Source organism: Lathyrus oleraceus, chromosome 4 (genome assembly GCF_024323335.1).
Source record: "Lathyrus oleraceus cultivar Zhongwan6 chromosome 4, CAAS_Psat_ZW6_1.0, whole genome shotgun sequence".
Classification (NCBI taxonomy): Eukaryota; Viridiplantae; Streptophyta; class Magnoliopsida; order Fabales; family Fabaceae; genus Lathyrus; species Lathyrus oleraceus.
The window spans coordinates 11850472-11869598 of record NC_066582.1 but is presented as its reverse complement, the minus strand read 5'-3'; the positions used below and the strand labels follow the sequence as shown (position 1 = coordinate 11869598).

At 35.2% G+C, this 19127-nt stretch overlaps 1 protein-coding gene across 4 annotated transcripts; it reads left to right on the top strand.

Annotated features, from left to right (window-relative positions):
- Positions 1–2642: 2642 nt before the first annotated feature.
- Positions 2643–13543, top strand: LOC127138374 (uncharacterized). Of its 4 annotated transcripts, XM_051064810.1 has the most exons (24): positions 2643–3499; positions 3726–4194; positions 4295–4380; positions 4478–4591; positions 4676–4864; positions 4950–5015; positions 5189–5245; positions 5667–5789; positions 5870–5986; positions 7650–7757; positions 7836–7971; positions 8214–8345; positions 9173–9349; positions 9429–9459; positions 9841–10042; positions 10399–10576; positions 10675–10913; positions 11386–11449; positions 11578–11813; positions 11903–11971; positions 12296–12485; positions 12617–12842; positions 12934–13089; positions 13181–13543. In XM_051064810.1, the coding sequence occupies exons 1-24, from the start codon at positions 2828–2830 to the stop codon at positions 13284–13286; spliced, it is 4143 nt and encodes a 1380-aa protein (XP_050920767.1). In that variant the 5' UTR covers positions 2643–2827; the 3' UTR covers positions 13287–13543. The 4 variants fall into 4 exon arrangements, with proteins under 4 accessions (XP_050920767.1, XP_050920766.1, XP_050920765.1 ...); XM_051064809.1 differs by having other exon boundaries at positions 5667–5774; positions 9429–10042; XM_051064808.1 differs by having other exon boundaries at positions 9176–9349; positions 9429–10042.
- The last annotated feature ends 5584 nt before the right edge of the window (positions 13544–19127 follow it).

The window sequence follows — 19127 nt, the reverse complement described above, 5'->3', positions numbered from 1 at the left end:
AGAACAGAAAGATGGGTAAGATCGAGTTTCGTGCAAACTAGATTGATACTCATGAAAAGGTGAAATGCAATCTTATTGAGTTGAAAATCGATGAAGATTTAAAGGTTATGTGTAGAACATTTCACCGTAGGCTGACTAAGGGACTGATCAAGTTTGATGTGACAATTTCAAGATTTGTCGACGACATAATCAAGATGTTGAAACGTCTTGAATCATCTGATAGTGTCTAGGTTTTCATGTTCCTTATTGATAATCTATGTTAGTTGTAATGTGATAAGTTATGTTCATCTTCCAAACATGTAATTGATAAAATATAATGTAATAAAAAAGTACAGTGCTGAATATTTTGAGTTACAAAATATAAAAATAATACAAATGTAAAATCAAATATCTAAATAGGTCTCGCACGAGCTATGTGTACTGCCTGCGATAATCAGGTAAAAACCTCACCATTTGGGTTTATCAAACCCATGAGGTTATCCATAATAGCAACGATCATCTGCAGGTGTTGATGGTCATTAACACCGAGTGGAGGTGGGGGCACGTCATCGGAAGGTCCTCCAACAACGGAAGGAACAACATCAACATTCACATGCTCAACAGGTGAGATGATGTGACGGTGCGATAAAGTAAGGTACCGCTCCAGGTAACCATCCTCAAATTGTACATCATGTTGAACCCTCAATGCACTATCTATAGTGACACGGACATAGTTGATGATGTTACTTTGAAACCACCTGTTAATTCCCGAAGCTGGAACAATAGGAACTGTACGTGGTATGTCTTGGACATACACATGCTGACACATACATCTCTCAGGTAAATGTCTAGCCACTAAGGTCTCCCACCGTATATAACCTGAAAATAGAGAAGACTCGTCAAACTCACAATAGACTCGTTGACTTGTGTATGGTGTCCAAATGACATCATATATTGTCAGCGCATCAAACCTTCTCCTGTACTCCGCAACACCATCTGGATGTGCTTGTCTGGCCTTCCATCTCTTTGCCCATGGGGAGTCCGCAGAGGTATGTTGCACTTTCCCGTCACAAATGGTGGGGAAATACGCGTATATTCAACATTGATAAAAAAACATAGACAAATCAAGAAATGTCATACATAACAATTAAATAAGAACTAAATAATAAGTAATAATTTTTAATATACCTAGAATGCACTCAAATATCCAGCAAGCTGCTTAGTCTCAAAGGCAGTCACAACTCCAAATGCTGCATATATGATAATCAATGCACCGCACCCCCAAGTCCAGCTGATATGCTTAAGCCTACTGAACAACCACGAGTATTGAGCATCAATATAAACACGAGACTTATCCGCAAAGAGAGTACATGTTACTAAATGTAGCATGTATACCCTTGTGACGACCACCTACATATGTCCCTCAACAAGCTCCATATACTTATCCAGAAGTCAAGACATCCAAAAGTGAGCTCCCTTATTAAAATCAAACTCCTCTAGCATGACCTTCTCAGTAACTCCCAAATCCTGTACAACCGTGATACATGCAAGCTTCTGGTTAATAACAAGAGCGGTGGAGAATCTATCGATAATTGAGAGATGGAATAGGAAGGATACATCATCCAAAGTGATACTCATCTCCCCAAACAGAAGATGAAAGGAAGATGTCTCCTTGTGCAATCGCTCAGTAAAGGCAGTCCAGAGTGAAGCATCAAACATGGTGAGTGAGCAGTCGATAAATGATAGAAGATCGAAGTTAGCAACAATTCGACTGACCTGCTCAGGCATCAGAACCTTACATAAGTTATTCATATTTGACCTATGGAATGTCACATTTCGCGTAGGACGATCCTGTAATAAATAAAGTTAAAAAGAATTATCAATTAGTTTCGACACATCATGACTGAATAATAATTAAATTAAAGTTAAACAAAAAATATATACCTTTCTCTATCATAATCGGTATGCCACATGATCGGCATAATCGGTAAGCATTGATCGATCACTAGACCCTCCAAGGAACTCTCCATCAGTGCATACAAATGGCTCGGTCGAAGTAGGAGCTATAACATATCTATCACCAGTAACAATAGCCTTGACGACACATGTCTCGCCTTAGTAGCAATAAGGGTCGCATCTATCTCGACCACCTCATCAGCAATAGGGCCGCATTTGTCTCAGCACCTCAATTGGATCAATAATAGCCTGACGTTGCACATCCTCTATATAAGCTATAAGTTTAAAATATATCGTAGCAAATAGATAAATAAATTTAATTTGTAATTAAACCCCCACCTTATAAAAAATCACCTTCATATTCAACAAAATTAATAATAAAATTTTTAATTTTAGATTCAATAAAATAATATTTTAAATTATTTTGATGACATCAAATAATCGTTAAATTAACATTAAATTTATATCCGTATTCATAAACTAAAAAAAAAATAATAATAATGGTTAATTTTATTCATGAATAATCATCAAACCATAAAATTCATGACCATGATAGATTTTAGAAATGTACAATTTTTTTTTTTGTGATTCCTAATTGCAATAATCAAATGAAATGACATATTTAAAATATTTATTAACTTACTACTCTAATGGAAGAAGTGAACTATAGTATAGTGGAAATGATGCAGATTTACACTTTGAAAAAAAAAGTAAAAACGAAATGGTGAACGTTGGAGTATGCTCATTGATTTACCCGCTACTCACCCTAATTCAAATTCGAAATTCAAAACTCTCAAGCAAACAAAAAATTACGAACAATAGCGAAAGTTGATTCTTCGTTCTTCTTCTTCATTTCTCTCTTCCATTTTTTCCTTTCCAGCTTCGAACAACAATGGAAGAAGGTAACACCGATCTTCTCTGTCCATCACCCACACCCTTTCGATCTTCTTCACTCCTCAAAGACATTTCCAACTTCAAAACCCCTAAACGCTCCTCTTTCTCTCTCAACGCCCAATCTCCATCAACACAGTACTTCACCGCTTCCAAATCCAAACAAACCACACTCCTCCGTCGCCCTAAGAAATCCTCAACAGCTGCTTCTAAGAAACTCAAAGCATTCCAACTCGAACAGTCTCACTCTTCTCGAAACGCACAGATTAAAAAAGAACAATCGCTCAAATCCCTAGCCAAATCCCTAACCGTTTGGCTCAATTTCCTTCTCGAATCTCCTGCTTCGTGCGGTTGCGAACTTTCAATTGCTGGTGTTCAGATAGCAGATGCTTCTCCGGCGACCAAAGGGAAACGTGATAATGTATCGAGAAATTCGGTTGGAGTTGATTCTTCCTGGCGAACTCCCAAACGCCAGAGGAAGACCGCGGCATGTTCGTCGCGAGTTGGTAAGGAAATTGTGTCTAATGCGGATTCACAGAGTTCTTTGTTTTTGCGATTAAAGGATTCTCTGAAGGATGTATGTAGTTTCGATGATTTCAAGCAGCGGATGAGTGTTTATTTGAGTCTCGGAACGTGTGAAGATATCTTCCATGTCATGAATCATGTTACCAAGGTTTGTTTTCTCTCTTCCACATGGTTTTGATTGAAATTTGAATTATAGTGGTTCAAGATAAATCTCATTTTAGCTTTGATTGAAATTTGAGTTATCATGGTTCAATATGAAACTCATTTTAGCTTTGATTGAAATTTGAATTATCATGGTTCAATATGAAACTCATTTTAAGATGTAATCAATGAATTGCTGAATATATGTTCATTTCGGTTGTTTTGTTTATCAGACAATTGATGAAGGAAGGCTAAACATGAAGGCACATTGCCCAATAGTAACAGATTTTGGGTTGAAGGATAAGGCTGTAAAAGTCCTTATGTGTTATAATCCAAGTTGGTTGCGAATCGGACTGTATATAATTTTTGGTGGGGACTCATTAGTGTCAAATGGGGATGGTAATTCTGATCAAGATGCTATGTTTCTGAAAATGGTCATTGACAAACTGTTTTTTACACATGAGGGTTTAGCCAAAGCATATGCATATAACAAGATGGTTGAAGGAGTTTATAGGTCTGGTTACTATGAGAATTTAGGGAATGTGATTTTGAAGAGAATATTGTTGCTTGTGCTAATCCTTGATAAAGCTAAATGTCAATGTTGCCTCCCTATTGAGTATGGTATTGATGGATTGGATGGTGGTTCACCTTTATTATTCAAAGCAGAGTTTTGGATTAAATCAAGTAGTCAAGTGATTCAGGGTAATTATGCATATGATTCAGTGCTGTTTTCTGTTAGTATTTTGTGACAACTGTTTCTACATTGTAAGTTAACTTTTCTCTCTTTTTCATTGGAAATTAGAATTTCTCTCATCTGATGTAATGCGCGGAGAAGGAAACCTTCTAACACATTTGATTATTTTAGGTTACAAAGTGTCTCACCAACAGGTTGGTTTATCTTGGTGTTGTGCTCATTTACTCGTGAGGTTGTCTATTAGATATGTTTTATGATAAAATTTAATCCGACTGGTTTATGATTTTGTAGGGGCCTCTTGTTGAGTATGATTTCCGAGTCAGAGATTTATTCATAGATCTCCAAGACGGGCTAAAACTGTGTAGAGCTATTCATCTCCTGCAAAACAATTCTTCTATACTCAAGGTATTATTTTCAACCTCAATTTTAATATATTTCTGGTTTGTCCATTTATTTTAGAGTTGTGATTCACCGTCATTGTGTGGACAGAAAATTGTAGTTCCTTCTGACACCCGTAAGAAAAATTTGGTAAACTGTGGTGTTGCCCTACAATATCTTAGACTAGCTGGGGTCTCATTACATGATGAAGACGACACAATGATTGCAACAGATGATATTATTTATGGGGATAAAGAACTTACAATTTCTTTGCTCTGGAACATGTTTGTTCGTTTGCAGGTTTGAGCTCTATTTTACCTTAATTTTTTTAGTTTCACCTTTGGATTTTGATTACTAACAGTCTCCCGTGTCATTGGAATTCCAGCTGCCTTTGCTGGTTGATAAAACAAGTTTAGTTGGGGAAATTTCAAAAATTCGTGGACTTGACACGGTATTTTCCATGTTGTGTTTTGATTTAGTTATTACTTTTTATAAAAGGAATATATGCACTTCTTGTTTTCCTTTTTATAAAAGGAATATATGCACTTCTTGTTTTCCTTCTTTTTCTTTAAGCTCGTATCTTGCTTTTATACTTGAGTTTTGATTTTCTTCACTACCTTACAGGATCTCGCAAGCGATGCAAATTCTAGTTCTCTGGATTTGCTTTTGAAATGGATTCAGGTAAAATTAGTATCCTTATAAGTTATATCTACCCAGTAGACAATTTTCTTCAGAAATAGACACTGCTGTGAATTGTTCATAATATATAATTCAATTTATAAAATGCTTGCTTTCTAATCTTTCTAGTACCCAAACACAGTTCACTCCAGTGCTGACATCTTATGGTATGATATGAAAATTAGTAAAGGGTGATTATAGAATGCAGAGTAATTTTCCTAGATGTTTTTCTTGTTTTACAAGAGGTTTATCACTAATATTGTTTATGCCAATTTTTTTTAGTTTTTCTTAGTTTTATCGTCTAAATTGTTACTGACTTCCTGTTATTCAACCATACTGCATGTTACAATTTGTTTCATCTATAGTTACAACAAATATTTCCTTATCTTTTCTACAATTAATGTTTGTCACTTATTTTTGGCAGGCTGTTTGTGACAATTATAACTGTACAGTTGACAATTTTTATTCCCTTGTTGATGGCAAAGCAATCTGGTGCTTACTTGATTATTACTTCCAGAAGGAACTTCACAATGTCAGTTCATTGAAGGTCTTCAATTTCTTTAGATTACTTCTGAGCGCTGATAATAATTTATTGTTTGTAAGATTTATTTCTCAATTCTTTTACAGGAAGTTTATGAAAAAAGTGGTAAGACATCAATTATGTCAGTTAATGAATATTCGGATGCATTGTACAATTTCATATTATCCCAGAAATTGACCACGTTGTTGGGGAATTTTCCCGAGGTAAATACCCTAATTTGTGCAAATTACAACTTGCATACATATGATGGAAGTATTATCAAGACATGATTCACAACAGATATTGGTAGTACTGATAGAAACACATTACTATTGATGTAATGTCTAACTGATACTCTAAAAGTAAATACTAGTCCTGTTTGGAACCAATTATTAAGGTAGAAAGTTCCTCTGTGAATTTTTTATATCTATCAGATTCATGTGGACACTTATGAGGATTAAACCTTGACAAAATCACAAGCCACATAAAGTATCTGTTAGAAATAAAATAAAATTTGACTACAAGTATAGGTGTCGAAAAATTAAACTTTGGGCTCTTGATTAAGGAAGGGTGGTCATTGTCCTGGTTGTGTTGTTGGTTAAGGGGCTTACCAACTTAACTAAGTGTGCAAGATGGGTTTATATGCGTAAATGTTTTGAAGAGTTCATGAAATTTAATCAAAACAACTTATACATAACATTGCAAACTTTCCTTATTCTTTCTTTGATTGTAGAAATTGTTTATGCATAAATATTATCAAAATGTGCTTTATTGAATTGTTTATCCCTAACACTTCCTTAATGCGTGTTCAAAGCCATTTACCCCTTGAGAACTTATGTCAAACGAGGTTATTCAATAACCTTTCATTCATAATATTAGAACTAGAATAGAAATTATCCCGTGCAAACTTGGTACTTTAATTTTTTGTTTTGATGCTCTTTAACACTATCTAGTTTTCCGCCTAAATTAGATTTCTAAAAATGATGTTTGGCACCTTCATAGAAAAGCTTTTGATGTATCCAATCCAACTACTGATAGATGCCCCAACAGTCTAACCCCTATGCCAATTCATTCATCTCCATTAGTATTTCAATCCAACAACTAATGTGGAGCTTGGTAGAGGGTGTAATAATGCGCCTTTTGCAAATGCTTTGGTCATTTTGAGGAATAGTGTCACATCTAGGTCAATTAACAATCTAGTAAACAGTTCTCAATTGCACCAACTGACTCATCTGATGACTGATGTATACAATTAGACCAGGCGCGTATTGAACACACACTCGTTTCGTGAAAACATGAACTCATTGTTAGCAATAAGATTATGTAAGAGGATTATTGAAATAAGCTTGTAAGTCCTACCTATTTTTGTAAGATGTACCAAACTCATTATTAACAATTAGACATGTCTGGTTTTGATCTCACCACTTCTCCCAGGCAGATTCAATTTCTGTCATGTCTGGTTATAAATGTCTTATAAACACCTCCTAAACATACTATACTTATTTAATATTTGTGCATTGCATTAATACTTGCATGAGAATTACATATGGCATATATTCAACATCGAGCCCTTTTCAAGATTGGAATATAACTCATATATTAGTGAAATAAATTCTACAGGCATTCAAAATTGCATCAAAATGTGTAATCATTATGGTTGTAAATAATCTAAAATAAACAAGAATTGAACACATGCTTTATGTCACTTGATATAACCTATAACCTAGTGTACGTGCCAAATTAAATCACCTTGCACTTGAAAGTTCACAATTTACATAGAATGCATGTTAAAAAAGAATGCAATGTAAGTTCAATAAATTTGAAGCTATCACACTATCGGTCATCAATTATTTGTAGATGAATGAATTTGGGTATATTATTCTATAGGTGCTTCAAATTAGTGATCTACTTCAGCATAATGGTGCTTGCAGTGATCGAAGTGTTGTGATATTGGTTGTTTTCCTGGCAAGCCAATTATTTGTCAAGAAAAAAGTGGTAAGCAAAACAAAAATTACTCTAATGATGCTGTCATATTCTGGAAATTATGTTAAATTCCCACCTGCTTTATTCCAGGATCACTTAAATTTTCATAAGCTATTGGGCTATGACTCCCAAAACACAAATCGTAGGAATTTGAGGACGGCACAATACCATTCTAGTTCTGAATCAGGACAAAAGCCTTATGCTTCAGATGTGTGGGATGATGAAGGTTTGTTGTTGACTATTTAGTGGTGTGAACTTTAATTATTTATTATGCATGTCATTTGTTTGTATTTCTTGTGTGCTAGGCAATATGCTCTTAATGACTTTGTTTTTGTCTTAATGAAAAACATCTTAGATTAATTATAAGAATAATATGATCTTATACAAGAAACAAATATTTGATTTCGTTAATTCATTTTGTATATATTTTTTAAATTTTAACCTAAATTTTATTATTTATTAAGATAGATTCGGCAAGAAAATTCAAGGCCATCCAGACTTGGTGGCAAGACATGGCTGATCACAACTGTATTATGCAGCCATCTGTCTCTATTTTGCAGACATCTAGGGCCACTGAAAGCAACACTGCTGTTAGAAGAGGTAAAAAGTATTTTGGCTTTCTTGCTCTTTTTGGTCAGTATGTCACCGTATACATACATTTACCACGACTATGAAATGAAGGAAAAAAAAACTATATCTGGTGGGTTTTTATTTTCTAGATATTTATGCCAGTAATTACTCACAATGGTTTTCCTCTCATCAATTCCTAATTTGTATTTTATTTTCTTTTTCCTTACCATTGCTTAATAAAAATCGGCTGTTTAAAGTGTTATCAAATAGTGGCGCTATAATGCTATAGCAGTGTAATAAACTAATAATTGCTATTGTTTGTGATAGGGACCCTATGGTAATTGTGAATTCTGTTACTTAACAAACCCCCAATATGCTGGGTTTACTCTAGGAAAAATAAGAGGGGCCCATAGGAGAATGTGAGTAAGTTATGGCGTGTCTCATAGAATATTCTTGAAGAGTATTTGAAGGGGGGACGAGGGGAAGAGTTGGGAGAGAAAATACTGTTGAGTTTGTTAGGAGGGGTTCTCTCTTTGGTTTAGGAGTCAATGACTCTGATTGTTACTTTCTTTTAGAGCTTTGCTCCTTTTTTCATCAATAATACTCTATATTCCACTGATTCTCTTCCTAATCCTATCAGTTTGACAGTTTGTGATTTAGTGCAGTGTTGTCAAATAGTGGTGTTATAGAACTATAGCATAACATATTTTGACAAGAATGTTATTTTCTGTGATCTGTGATTGACAACAGCATGATTTATTTTTTACCATATTACAACTTATGTACATCCATTGTAACTTTAAGCTATACTTTTTGTGTGGATGCTTTCTGTTTTCATGTTGACAATTTGTTTTCAGAAGATGCTGCAAGAACAATACAAGCACACATCAGAGGACTGGTTGCACGGTGCAAGTTTCTCAAGATGGTAGATGCTGTTACCCTTTTGCAGACTGTTTTCCGAGCTAGGAAGAAAGTAAGGCAGGAGCCGGTTTGCATGTTATTCACTGCTGGTCCAATCTGTGATTTCTCATGTGGTATTAGTTTACTATTTAACCTCATGAATATATTGGCATTATGTTTTATTACTTATTGGCACATTTTTATTTCACACAGAAACATTGAAGCAATCTGAAGTATATGAGAGGTATGCCATGCTTTTCTATCATAGGCATTCTTTTTTGAGGTTGAAAAGGTCAGCACAGCTTATCCAGCAAGCAGTGAGGGGTTGGCTCTATTGGAGGTCTGAACACGTATGTAGTATAAGTCCTGACCTCATGATTTCAGACACAGTGACTGCTGCCACTACTGTTCAGAAATTTGTTCGTGGTTGGATGGCGCGGTCTAGATATATTTGTGAGCTAGATCAAAAAGAAAAAGCTCTAAAATTTTCTGAACAGAAACTTATCTCTGATCTTAAAACAAAGGCAGCTGTTACCATTCAGCTTGCTTGGAAAAACTACATAAGCTGCAAGTCTACAAGGAAGGAGCACTTATTTGCAACTAAAATTCAATGTAATTTCCGTAGGTGGTTAATGAGAAAACAATTTTTAAATCAGATTCGTGCTGTCATAAAAATTCAATCATATTTTCGAATGTGGAGATGTGAGAATGCTATTCAGAACTTCAAAGCCTTGTTTAAGTCTGCTATTGTCATTCAATCTTTTTTTCGTGGATGGATTGCTCGGAAGCATGCTTGTACTCGTAGGAATCAGATTCTTGAGATTCAAGTAAGACATTTGCTTGTGTTCTTTTCTTCGTAAACTTGTTTCTTTGCATACACTCTGTATTACTTTCTTGTTAAACACAAAAAAGATCAATGAGTTATTGTGATATTTATTTTTTAGAAAAGTACTGTAGCCGCCTATGTTAAGTACTAGTATACATATGTTAGAATGCATGCATATCAACTAATGGAATCCCAAATCATCTCTTAGTTGGACTTACTTCGTATATGTTTGTTCAGTGAAATTACTGATTCAATTGTTATTCTAGTATGGTTTTCTTAAATTTTAGAGAAATGTCTTACAATTTTCTGAGGTTTTACTTTTAGAATATTATGTATTTGCAACTTCAATTATTCCAGAGGCATTGCCGCGGTTGGCTTGTGAAACGAGATTTTGTGTTTCAAAGAGATGCTATAATAAAAATCCAGAGTGTCATTAGAAGCTTGAACTGCCAGAAGACACTCAATTGTCAGAAAGATGCTGTATTGGAGATTCAGCGCTCCATCAGGGGGCATTTAACTCGAAATCGGCTATTAGGTGATTGTTTGATAGTTTAGTTTCTGCAAAGCTAATTTTTCTCTAATTGCGGTTTCATATTATCGTGCTAAAATTATCATCTCATGTTTGTTGTATAGGTAGTGCTTCCAAGTTACATGCAGCTGTTACTGGTAGTTGCATTTCAAGACCTGTTGGCTTACGCAGTTTTCAACTTGAAGCATTCATGTGTGCAGTAGTGAAATTGCAAAGGTGGTGGAAGGGTCTCTTGTTGCTTAAATTGATGAATAGGTCAGCCGTCAGAATCCAGTCTTGTACACGTGGGTGGATAGCCAGGCGAAAGGCCACAGTTGAGAAACCCCGTACTAATGTCATGGAAGTATGATATTCTATTTTATCATTATATACATTACTTTTTTGTCACAAAAAAATTATGATATACTATTCTGCCGCTCACTTGTTTGTCTGTTTATTAGCTCAGTAATTTGACTGAGCTATTATACTTATATATTTATTTAAAGATGTGGGAATAACTATAAATGTGGAAAACTTGAGTAGATAGTATTACTAAATTTCACAATTTTTTTACAATTATTTTTCACAATTTTAACTTGAGTAGATAGGACCTCTCTGTATGATATGCTATGGTTTATAACTATAAAAATGATGCATATGCATATAGGCCATTGCATGTTGGATCAATCAAATCATTTATGATGTTACTGCTTACTACTACTGTTTGTAACTGTTGCCTGATTCTTATGATTTTAATTTGCTTTTTGACTAGAATTTTGTTTTCCCTTTTACTATTTGTTTCTTCCTATTTATTACCAAAGTCTCTTAATTGCCAGGAACATGCCGCATTGGAGCTCCAGCGCTATATTAGGGGACATTTAACTCGAAATTTGATATTAGGTATTATGTTTCCATCTTTTCATCATTTTATATTTTATCTCATTGTGGTTGTAATTGAGTGATCTAGTCGTGTTTTTCATATTTACTGAGTATATTGTATACTTTTATTTTGTCTTATTGTGATGTAGGCAGTGCTTCTAAGCTGCGTGCAGTTGCTGCTGGATGCATTTCAAAACCAACAGGCTGTTCTAGTTTTCAGTTAGAACTATTCTTGTTTCAAGTAGTGAAATTGCAACGACGGTGGAAACATCTCTTGTCACATAAACGGAGGACAAAGTCTATAATCATTATACAGTCTCAAATTCGTGGGTGGGTAGCCAGGCGAAGGGCCAATATTTATAGACATCATATTATTGTCATACAGGTATTGTATTTTACTACCTACATTTTTTACTACAAGTTGTTTTGCATCTTTATTACATAAATTGAAGACAAGGTCTGTAATCATTATAGTCTCAAATTCGTGGATGGGTAGCCAGGCGGAGGGCCAACTTTTATAGGCATCAGATTATTGTCATACAGGTATTGTATTTTACTACCTCTTTTATTTTTTATTATAAGTCATTTTGCCACTTTTATATATATATATATATATATATATATATATATATATATATATATATATATATATATATTAAAAAATGTAGTTATTATTGTATCGGGTTTACTAACTAGTACGAAATCTTACCCGTTTTTTTGCTCCACTTGATCTTTAGTTTATCCTAAAGTGTTACAAGTAACAAGTGCATATTTTTTATGATGCCACTGGTTTTTATTCTAACTGGATACTGAATTTTAGTCTCTTTGCTAATTTGCCTTCTGTTTTTTATTATAACTTTTTTGTAGTCGCACTGGAAAGGTTACATTGCTCGTAAGCAGTCAACAAAACAGCTAATGGATTTGCGCTTGAGATTGCAAGAGTCTTCAAAAAATGTGGATGATAGCAAACGTCTCATAAACAGACTCCTGGCAGCGCTTTCAAAGCTACTTAATATGAAGAGTCTCAGTGACATCCTTCATACTTGTTCAACATTGAGTGAGACCTAAATCTTATTAAATTTTTAAGTAGATGACTTCTGACGCATTCCGCTTAGTTACTTTAGATTTGTGTTCTAATTTTATTTCTAATTAGCGAACGAAGCATATAAAAGTGACTGGATTTTGCAGATTTGGCGACAGGGCATTCTCAGAGATGCTGTGAAGAACTTGTGGCTGCTGGGGCCATTGAGACCTTGCTGCGCCTTATTGGATCAATGAGCAGGAGTATCCCTGATCAAGAGGTTTCAAAACATGTTTTATCAACTCTTGGAAACCTTGCTCGCTATCCTCATCTACTAGAAGTGTTGATACAAACACAGGGTTCTATACAAACAATCGTCTTGGAGTTAACAAGGTTTCAATAATTATTAGTAGTTAGCAGTTGAAAGTTGATATAGAATTCTTGTCTTTTTCTTATAAGCTGTAACTTTTAAAATCTGTATCAGGAATAAGGAGGAGGGCTTCGTCATTGCTTCTGGGCTTTTGAAGAAAATATGCTCAACTCACAATGGCGCTGACACCATACTTAATTCCTCTGCCTTACTGAAGAGACTGCACGCTCTTGTTGAAGAGCTTACTAGGAAGGTCACTTACCAAAAAAGGTTGCACTCTAGCTCCTTGGAAAATGTGTTTGTTCTATTAAGATGAAATTCGATTGATGCGATAAATCTAACTTGTTTTTCAAAAATGCAGAAATGTTCGGGGTCCTACTCCTAGTCCAGTTGTTACTGTTAAAGAAAACACAGATAGAAGATTGAAGGAAGCTACGGAGATTCTAAAGCTTCTAAAACACCGTTGAAGTTTTTTCTGTCGAGTAATGCTACTTGCAAATCTTGGCATGCATCCTTTCCTCATCTCGTGGATTTTGGAGGGAATTTTCTTTACACCGGATTTAAATCTAGCATGTACATTGCATATTTTATGTACTAACAGTAACATCTTAATCCAAGTTCTTAGGCGATTAAACGTTTGTATAACTAACTACTTACACAGTATATGTTCAATTTAATATGAAGATATACTATTCTTGATTTATTATATTGATAAATTGGTTCATTTTATCATGTAATTTTGGTTCTTTCTAAAATTGGTTCATTTTTTTTATATATTGATTTAAACTTGGAAAAATGGTTTTAAACCATATCAACAGTGCTACTGCACTCTAATGTTCCGTGATGTAATGATATTGCCGTACCTGAATGTATGACTAAGATTAAGGTGGTTCATAAATTAAATCAAGTTCAACTATGTTGATTTAGTAAAATTTTGTTATCTTTTAAAGAGACTTAAATGTAGAGTTGATCAAACAAGAAGAAATGTTAGAGATCAATGAGTAAAACGAGGAGGGTAATAAGCAAATCAATGCATAATTCTAGAACAAACACATACAACGATATAAAACTGTATAGAAGAGTTTAGAAACATATCAATATAGTCGACAAAAGCAATGATTTGTTACAAAATGGTGTTAGTCTAAAACAAAATATTTAGCAAATAAAACTAAACAAAATCTGTATTTTATTTAAAGGACGAAGAGTTTAAGACTCCCGGATCCTGACAAATTTTGTGAAAGAGATCCGATGATAATGATTTGTAAAAATGTCAGCAAGTTGACTTTTAGTGTAACGTATTCAAAAACTACATACCTTTTTCCATATGATCTCTAAGAAAATAATGGCAGGCCTTAATATGTTTGGCCCGTGAACGAAGTACCAGATTCTTAGTAAGACTTTTAGTACTAGTACTATCACACTTAATTGGAATGCAACTAAGTTTTAAATCGTAATCTAATAATAGTTTCTTTAGCTATAAAACTTGTGCACAATAACCAACAACTATATATTCAGCTTAGATAGTAAAAAGAGAGTGACAATTACTACTAGTACTCTTCATATCCGACTTGCACCCAGCGAAATCGGAATAAAAAAAACCTGCAAAGCTACAAGCACTCTACCTTTACGATACCAAAGATCGTGATTGGAGATTCCGTTAAGATACCTCAAAATACGTTTTACAATCTTAAAGTGGGTTTCCTTAGGTGATGCTTGATATCTAGCACACATGCACACACTAACAATGATATATGGTTTACTCGCTGTTAAATATGTCAGCTCTCGCATAAAGGACATCTTAAATTCTCCCTGCATTAAACTCGCAAATCCTCGACAAAGAGATTCGTTTGTAGACCCGAAAATTATATCATCTACATAAATTTAAGCTAAGAGAATATGCATTTTCTTATGGCTTATAAATAAAGTGGTGTCCACTTTACCACGATTGAATCCTTGTTTAATAAAAAATCCACTCAATCGCTCATACCAAGCTCTTGGAGCTTGTTTGAGACCAAATGACTCTTTTCAATTTAAAAACATAATTAAGATTATCACGATCCTCAAAACTCGGAGCTTGTGAGACATACACCTCTTCGTTTATATGACCATTAAGAAAAACAGATTTTACGTCTATTTGGTAAAACTTAAAGTCCAGGCAGCAAGTGAATGCCAAAAGGAGTCTAATAGCTTTTAGACGAGCTACAAGAGCATAAATCTCCTCGTAGCTTATTACAACTTGATAATATCCTTTCGCCATTAAACTTTCTTTATTTATAGTAATTACGCTATTTTCATTCATCTTGTTCCTAAATATCCATCTTGTGCAAATGACGATTTTATCAACGGGACGCGAAACAAGGTCCCAAACGTTGTTACGTTTAAATTGGATAAGTTCTTCTTGCATAGCAAGTAACCATCCCTCGTCAAGTAAGCATCAAATATCGATTTAGGTTCAATCTGAGAAATGAAAGCAGAGTACTTACAAAAATTATTTACCTGTGATCTCGTACTTACACCTCTTTTGATGTCTCCCAGAATTTGATATAAAAATTGATCTTTTACGATTGTCTAATCTTGAGGTAGATGACTCAAGGTCTCTTGTTTTTCATCCTCATGTGAGCTTTACTCTTTATCTTCCTTAATGTCCTCATCCTTCATCGGGCTTAGCATCGAATTTATCAAAATTGTCCTTTATGTTGCTTAAAATAAAGCATTTGCAACCGAAAACGTGAAAATAAGAAATATTTGATTTTCTACCATTAAGTATATCATAGGGTGTCTTCTCTAGGATGAATCAAATGATCACCCTATTTAAGACATAGAATGCAATATTAATCGCATCCGTCCAAAAATACACAAGTATGGTCATTTCATTTATCATAGTCTTGACCAATTCTTTCAAAACACGATTTTTACGCTCAATAACATCATTTTACTGTAGAGTTCTCGAAAATGAGAAATTACGAACAATCCCATTTTCGGTGCAAAAGTTTTGAAATTGTCGGTAACAAATTCACCACCATGATCACTATGGAGAGTGATAATTTTAAAAGAAAAAACAATTTGGACAATGTCATACCCTAAATTTTACCTTGAGTTTTTCACTCGCCTCAACATAGCATAATCATTTCATTTCATCATGCATTTTTTCTTTCAAAAGCATTCATCAGGGTTTAGATGAAAAGTCATGAGCTCTGACATTTTATCTGGTCTTGATGATATTCGTTCAGTCATGTGTTGATTAGGAAGTCAAAAGACATGATTTCTTAATCTCAGTACATCGTCAAATCCATTTCATCATGTTTCAGAGGTTCAGAGGGTGACAATCAAGAGTATTATCGTCATCTTTGTAGGGTTTTAATTGTAATTGAGAATAAAAGGTAAATGGTCCAAGAGTGATTCATTTGCATCTGATTGTCTATTCACAATTTCTCAGTCAATAAATCAATACATTCACCAAGACATCAACATTTTTTACTTATCACAACATAAATTTCATTCCGCATAGCGCTTAAAATATCAACCAAAATAAATTTTCGGCTCTACAGACATAGTGGTTGAATCGTTTCTATTGAGATATATTTAGGAAAAGATATTTTAGGAAAAGATATATTTAGGAAAATAATTGCTAGGATATATCTTTACATATCTGTCTAGTTGTTTCCTAATTTTCAGATCTCTAAAGATATGATATTTGATGTACTGGTATTATAAATATGGTTACCTGTGATTGATAATATAGAGGTTAATTTACCAATTCTTCATGGTAATCAGAGCTTGAGAATGTTTTTCTCAAGAATAATTTGATATGACTGGCGGTGAAACCCCCCTACCACCACCACCACCTAAGATTGAACCTAATTCACCATACTACCTTGGATCGCAAGACCGATCGGGAGATTTCATCACACCCACCCGCCTAACAGCAGATAATTATGAATCATGGGCAGCCGACATAGAAATGACATTAGAAGCTTGAAGGAAATTCGAATTTCTTGATGGCTCTATCAATAAACTGTCACCCCTTGCACGAAGTCTGATTGGACGGCGATTAATGTGATGCTCATATCGTGGATCACGAATACGATAGATCCTGATTTGAAGACATCCTTGTCCAAAATACTGAGAGGCTAAACCTTTTTGGGATCACCTCAAGTAGCGTTTCGCACAAACTAATGGTCCTCGCATTCAACAATTGTGTTCTTCAATCTCAAAGTGCGAACAGACCAAATTAATGCTTGTTTCTGTGTACTACGGCAAGTTGCATACTTTGTGGCAGGAACTTGATCGACACGAGCCCTTGATCTCGTGTTCTTGTTGTGCTTCATGTTCGGCGGGGAATTGCACGAGGAGCGTCGAGCACAAGCACGACTACATAATTTTTTAATGGGATTATATCCTGAATTTTATTCTTCCTTACGCACAAACATATTATCACAAGACCCTCTTCCGAGTCTTGATAGGGCATACCAGTTGGTTACACAAGAGGAACGTGTGCGTACATCGAAGCAAGAAGTCGAGTCCAAACCATCTGAGGCATTGGGTTCGCTGTACAAGCAAGGGCAGGGGCTGACCGTGGTCGGGGACGAGGTTCTGCCAGGTCAGTGTGTTCTCTGTGCAAGAAAATAGGTCATGAAGCCTCGGGTTTCTGGGCGAACTCGGTCTGTGGTCATTGCAAGAAGAAGGGCCATCCGGAGAGCCGTTGTTTTGAGCTTGTGGGCTATCCGGATGCCTGGCCCGAGAGCAGGAAGACTCCTACAATGGGGCAGGAACGTGGCCAAGTGCGTGCTAATGCTGCTGCAAGTTCGTCTACTTCGAACTTGGGTCAATTGTTCACACTCGAGCAATGGAAGGCTATATCGGGTCTTATTGGTAATGCTCAAATCCCCGACAATAGATTGAATGGTAAGTTTGATCGTCTTGGATTATTGATACCGGAGCAACTCACCATGTTACAAGAGAAAGCTCTTGGTTATTTGACACACAAATTTTTGAATGCCCGATTGGTTTGCCGAATGGTGAAAAAGTAGTTGCCACTTTGGCGGGATCTGTTCGTTTATCGGACAAGATTACTCTCATCGGAGTCCTTTATGTTCCAAATTTGAGTTGCAATTTACTTTTTGTCTCTCAACTTAATGATGATTTACAAACTATTGTCCAATTTGATTCTCATATTTATGCTATACATGACCAAACGAAGGAGCTGATTGGAACGGGAATTAAGAGAGACGGATTGTACTACTTTAGCAAACCGAGATTCGTGTCTACTACTAAAGCTACATCAAACTTGGAGTTGTGGCATCGTCGGCTTGGGCATCCTTCGGAAAAAGTAGTTAAGATGATTCCTCATGTTAGTAGTAATAAAGATAAGGGATGTGAAGTGTGTATGCGTGCTAAGCATCCTAGAGATAAATTTCATTTAAGTGATAATAAAGCTTCTCGAATTTTTGAGAAAATACATTGTGATTTGTGGAGCCCGTATAGACATGTTTCTTCGTGTGGAGCTCGTTTTTTTTTTGACAAAAGTTGATGATTTTTCTAGAGCGGTTTGGATTTATTTGTTAGTCGATAAATTAGAAGTATTTCAAATGTTTATGGCTTTCGTTACTATGGTTGATAGACAATTCTCTCAAACAATTAAAGTTGCTCAAAGTGATAAAGGGTTTGAGTTTAATTGTTTGCTTGAATATTTTGATGCAACCGGAATTTTATTCCAAACTTCTTGTGTGGGTACTCCGCAACAAAATGGGAGAGTTGAGAGGAAGCATAAACATATCTTGAATGTTGATCGGGCATTGCGTTTTCAAGCAAAATTGCCTATCTATTTTTTGGGGGAATGTGTTCTTGCTGCTGCTCACTTAATCAACCGTACCCCTACTCCTCTTTTACTGAATAAAACACATTTTGAAATACTTTTTGATAAACCCCTCTGTTTTGATGCTGTTCGAACCTTTGGGTGCTTGTGTTATGCACATAATCAGAAAACTAAGGGAGATAAATTCGCTAGTCGAAGTCGAAAAGGTGTCTTTGTTGGATATCCGTTCGATAAAAAGGGTTGGAGATTGTTTGATTTGGATACAAAAGAATTTTTTGTTTCACGAGATGTAAAATTCTTTGAGGAGGTGTTCCCGTTTGGGTGTCCGGAGGATGTAAACACCACGGATAATGAACATGTTGATCAAGAAATTCATGAGGATTTTGCTGAATTAATTTTGGACAATGAAATTGAGGTTGGCGAATTCTTGGGTCAGCAGCAAACCCAACCCAAGGTTCAAACATCAGACCCAGCATCTCTTGAGACCTCACCG

What these genes read in the sequence shown, in the direction of transcription:
- LOC127138374 (XM_051064807.1), top strand. Translation starts at nt 2,828, where the DNA reads ATGGAAGAAGGTAACACCGATCTTCTCTGTCCATCACCCACACCCTTT. An exon ending in AACTCGAAATCGGCTATTAG is followed by an intron (nt 10,577 to 10,674) that starts GTGATTGTTTGA and finishes TTTGTTGTATAG; the next exon opens with GTAGTGCTTCCAAGTTACAT. An exon ending in CCCGTACTAATGTCATGGAA is followed by an intron (nt 10,914 to 11,385) that starts GTATGATATTCT and finishes CTTAATTGCCAG; the next exon opens with GAACATGCCGCATTGGAGCT.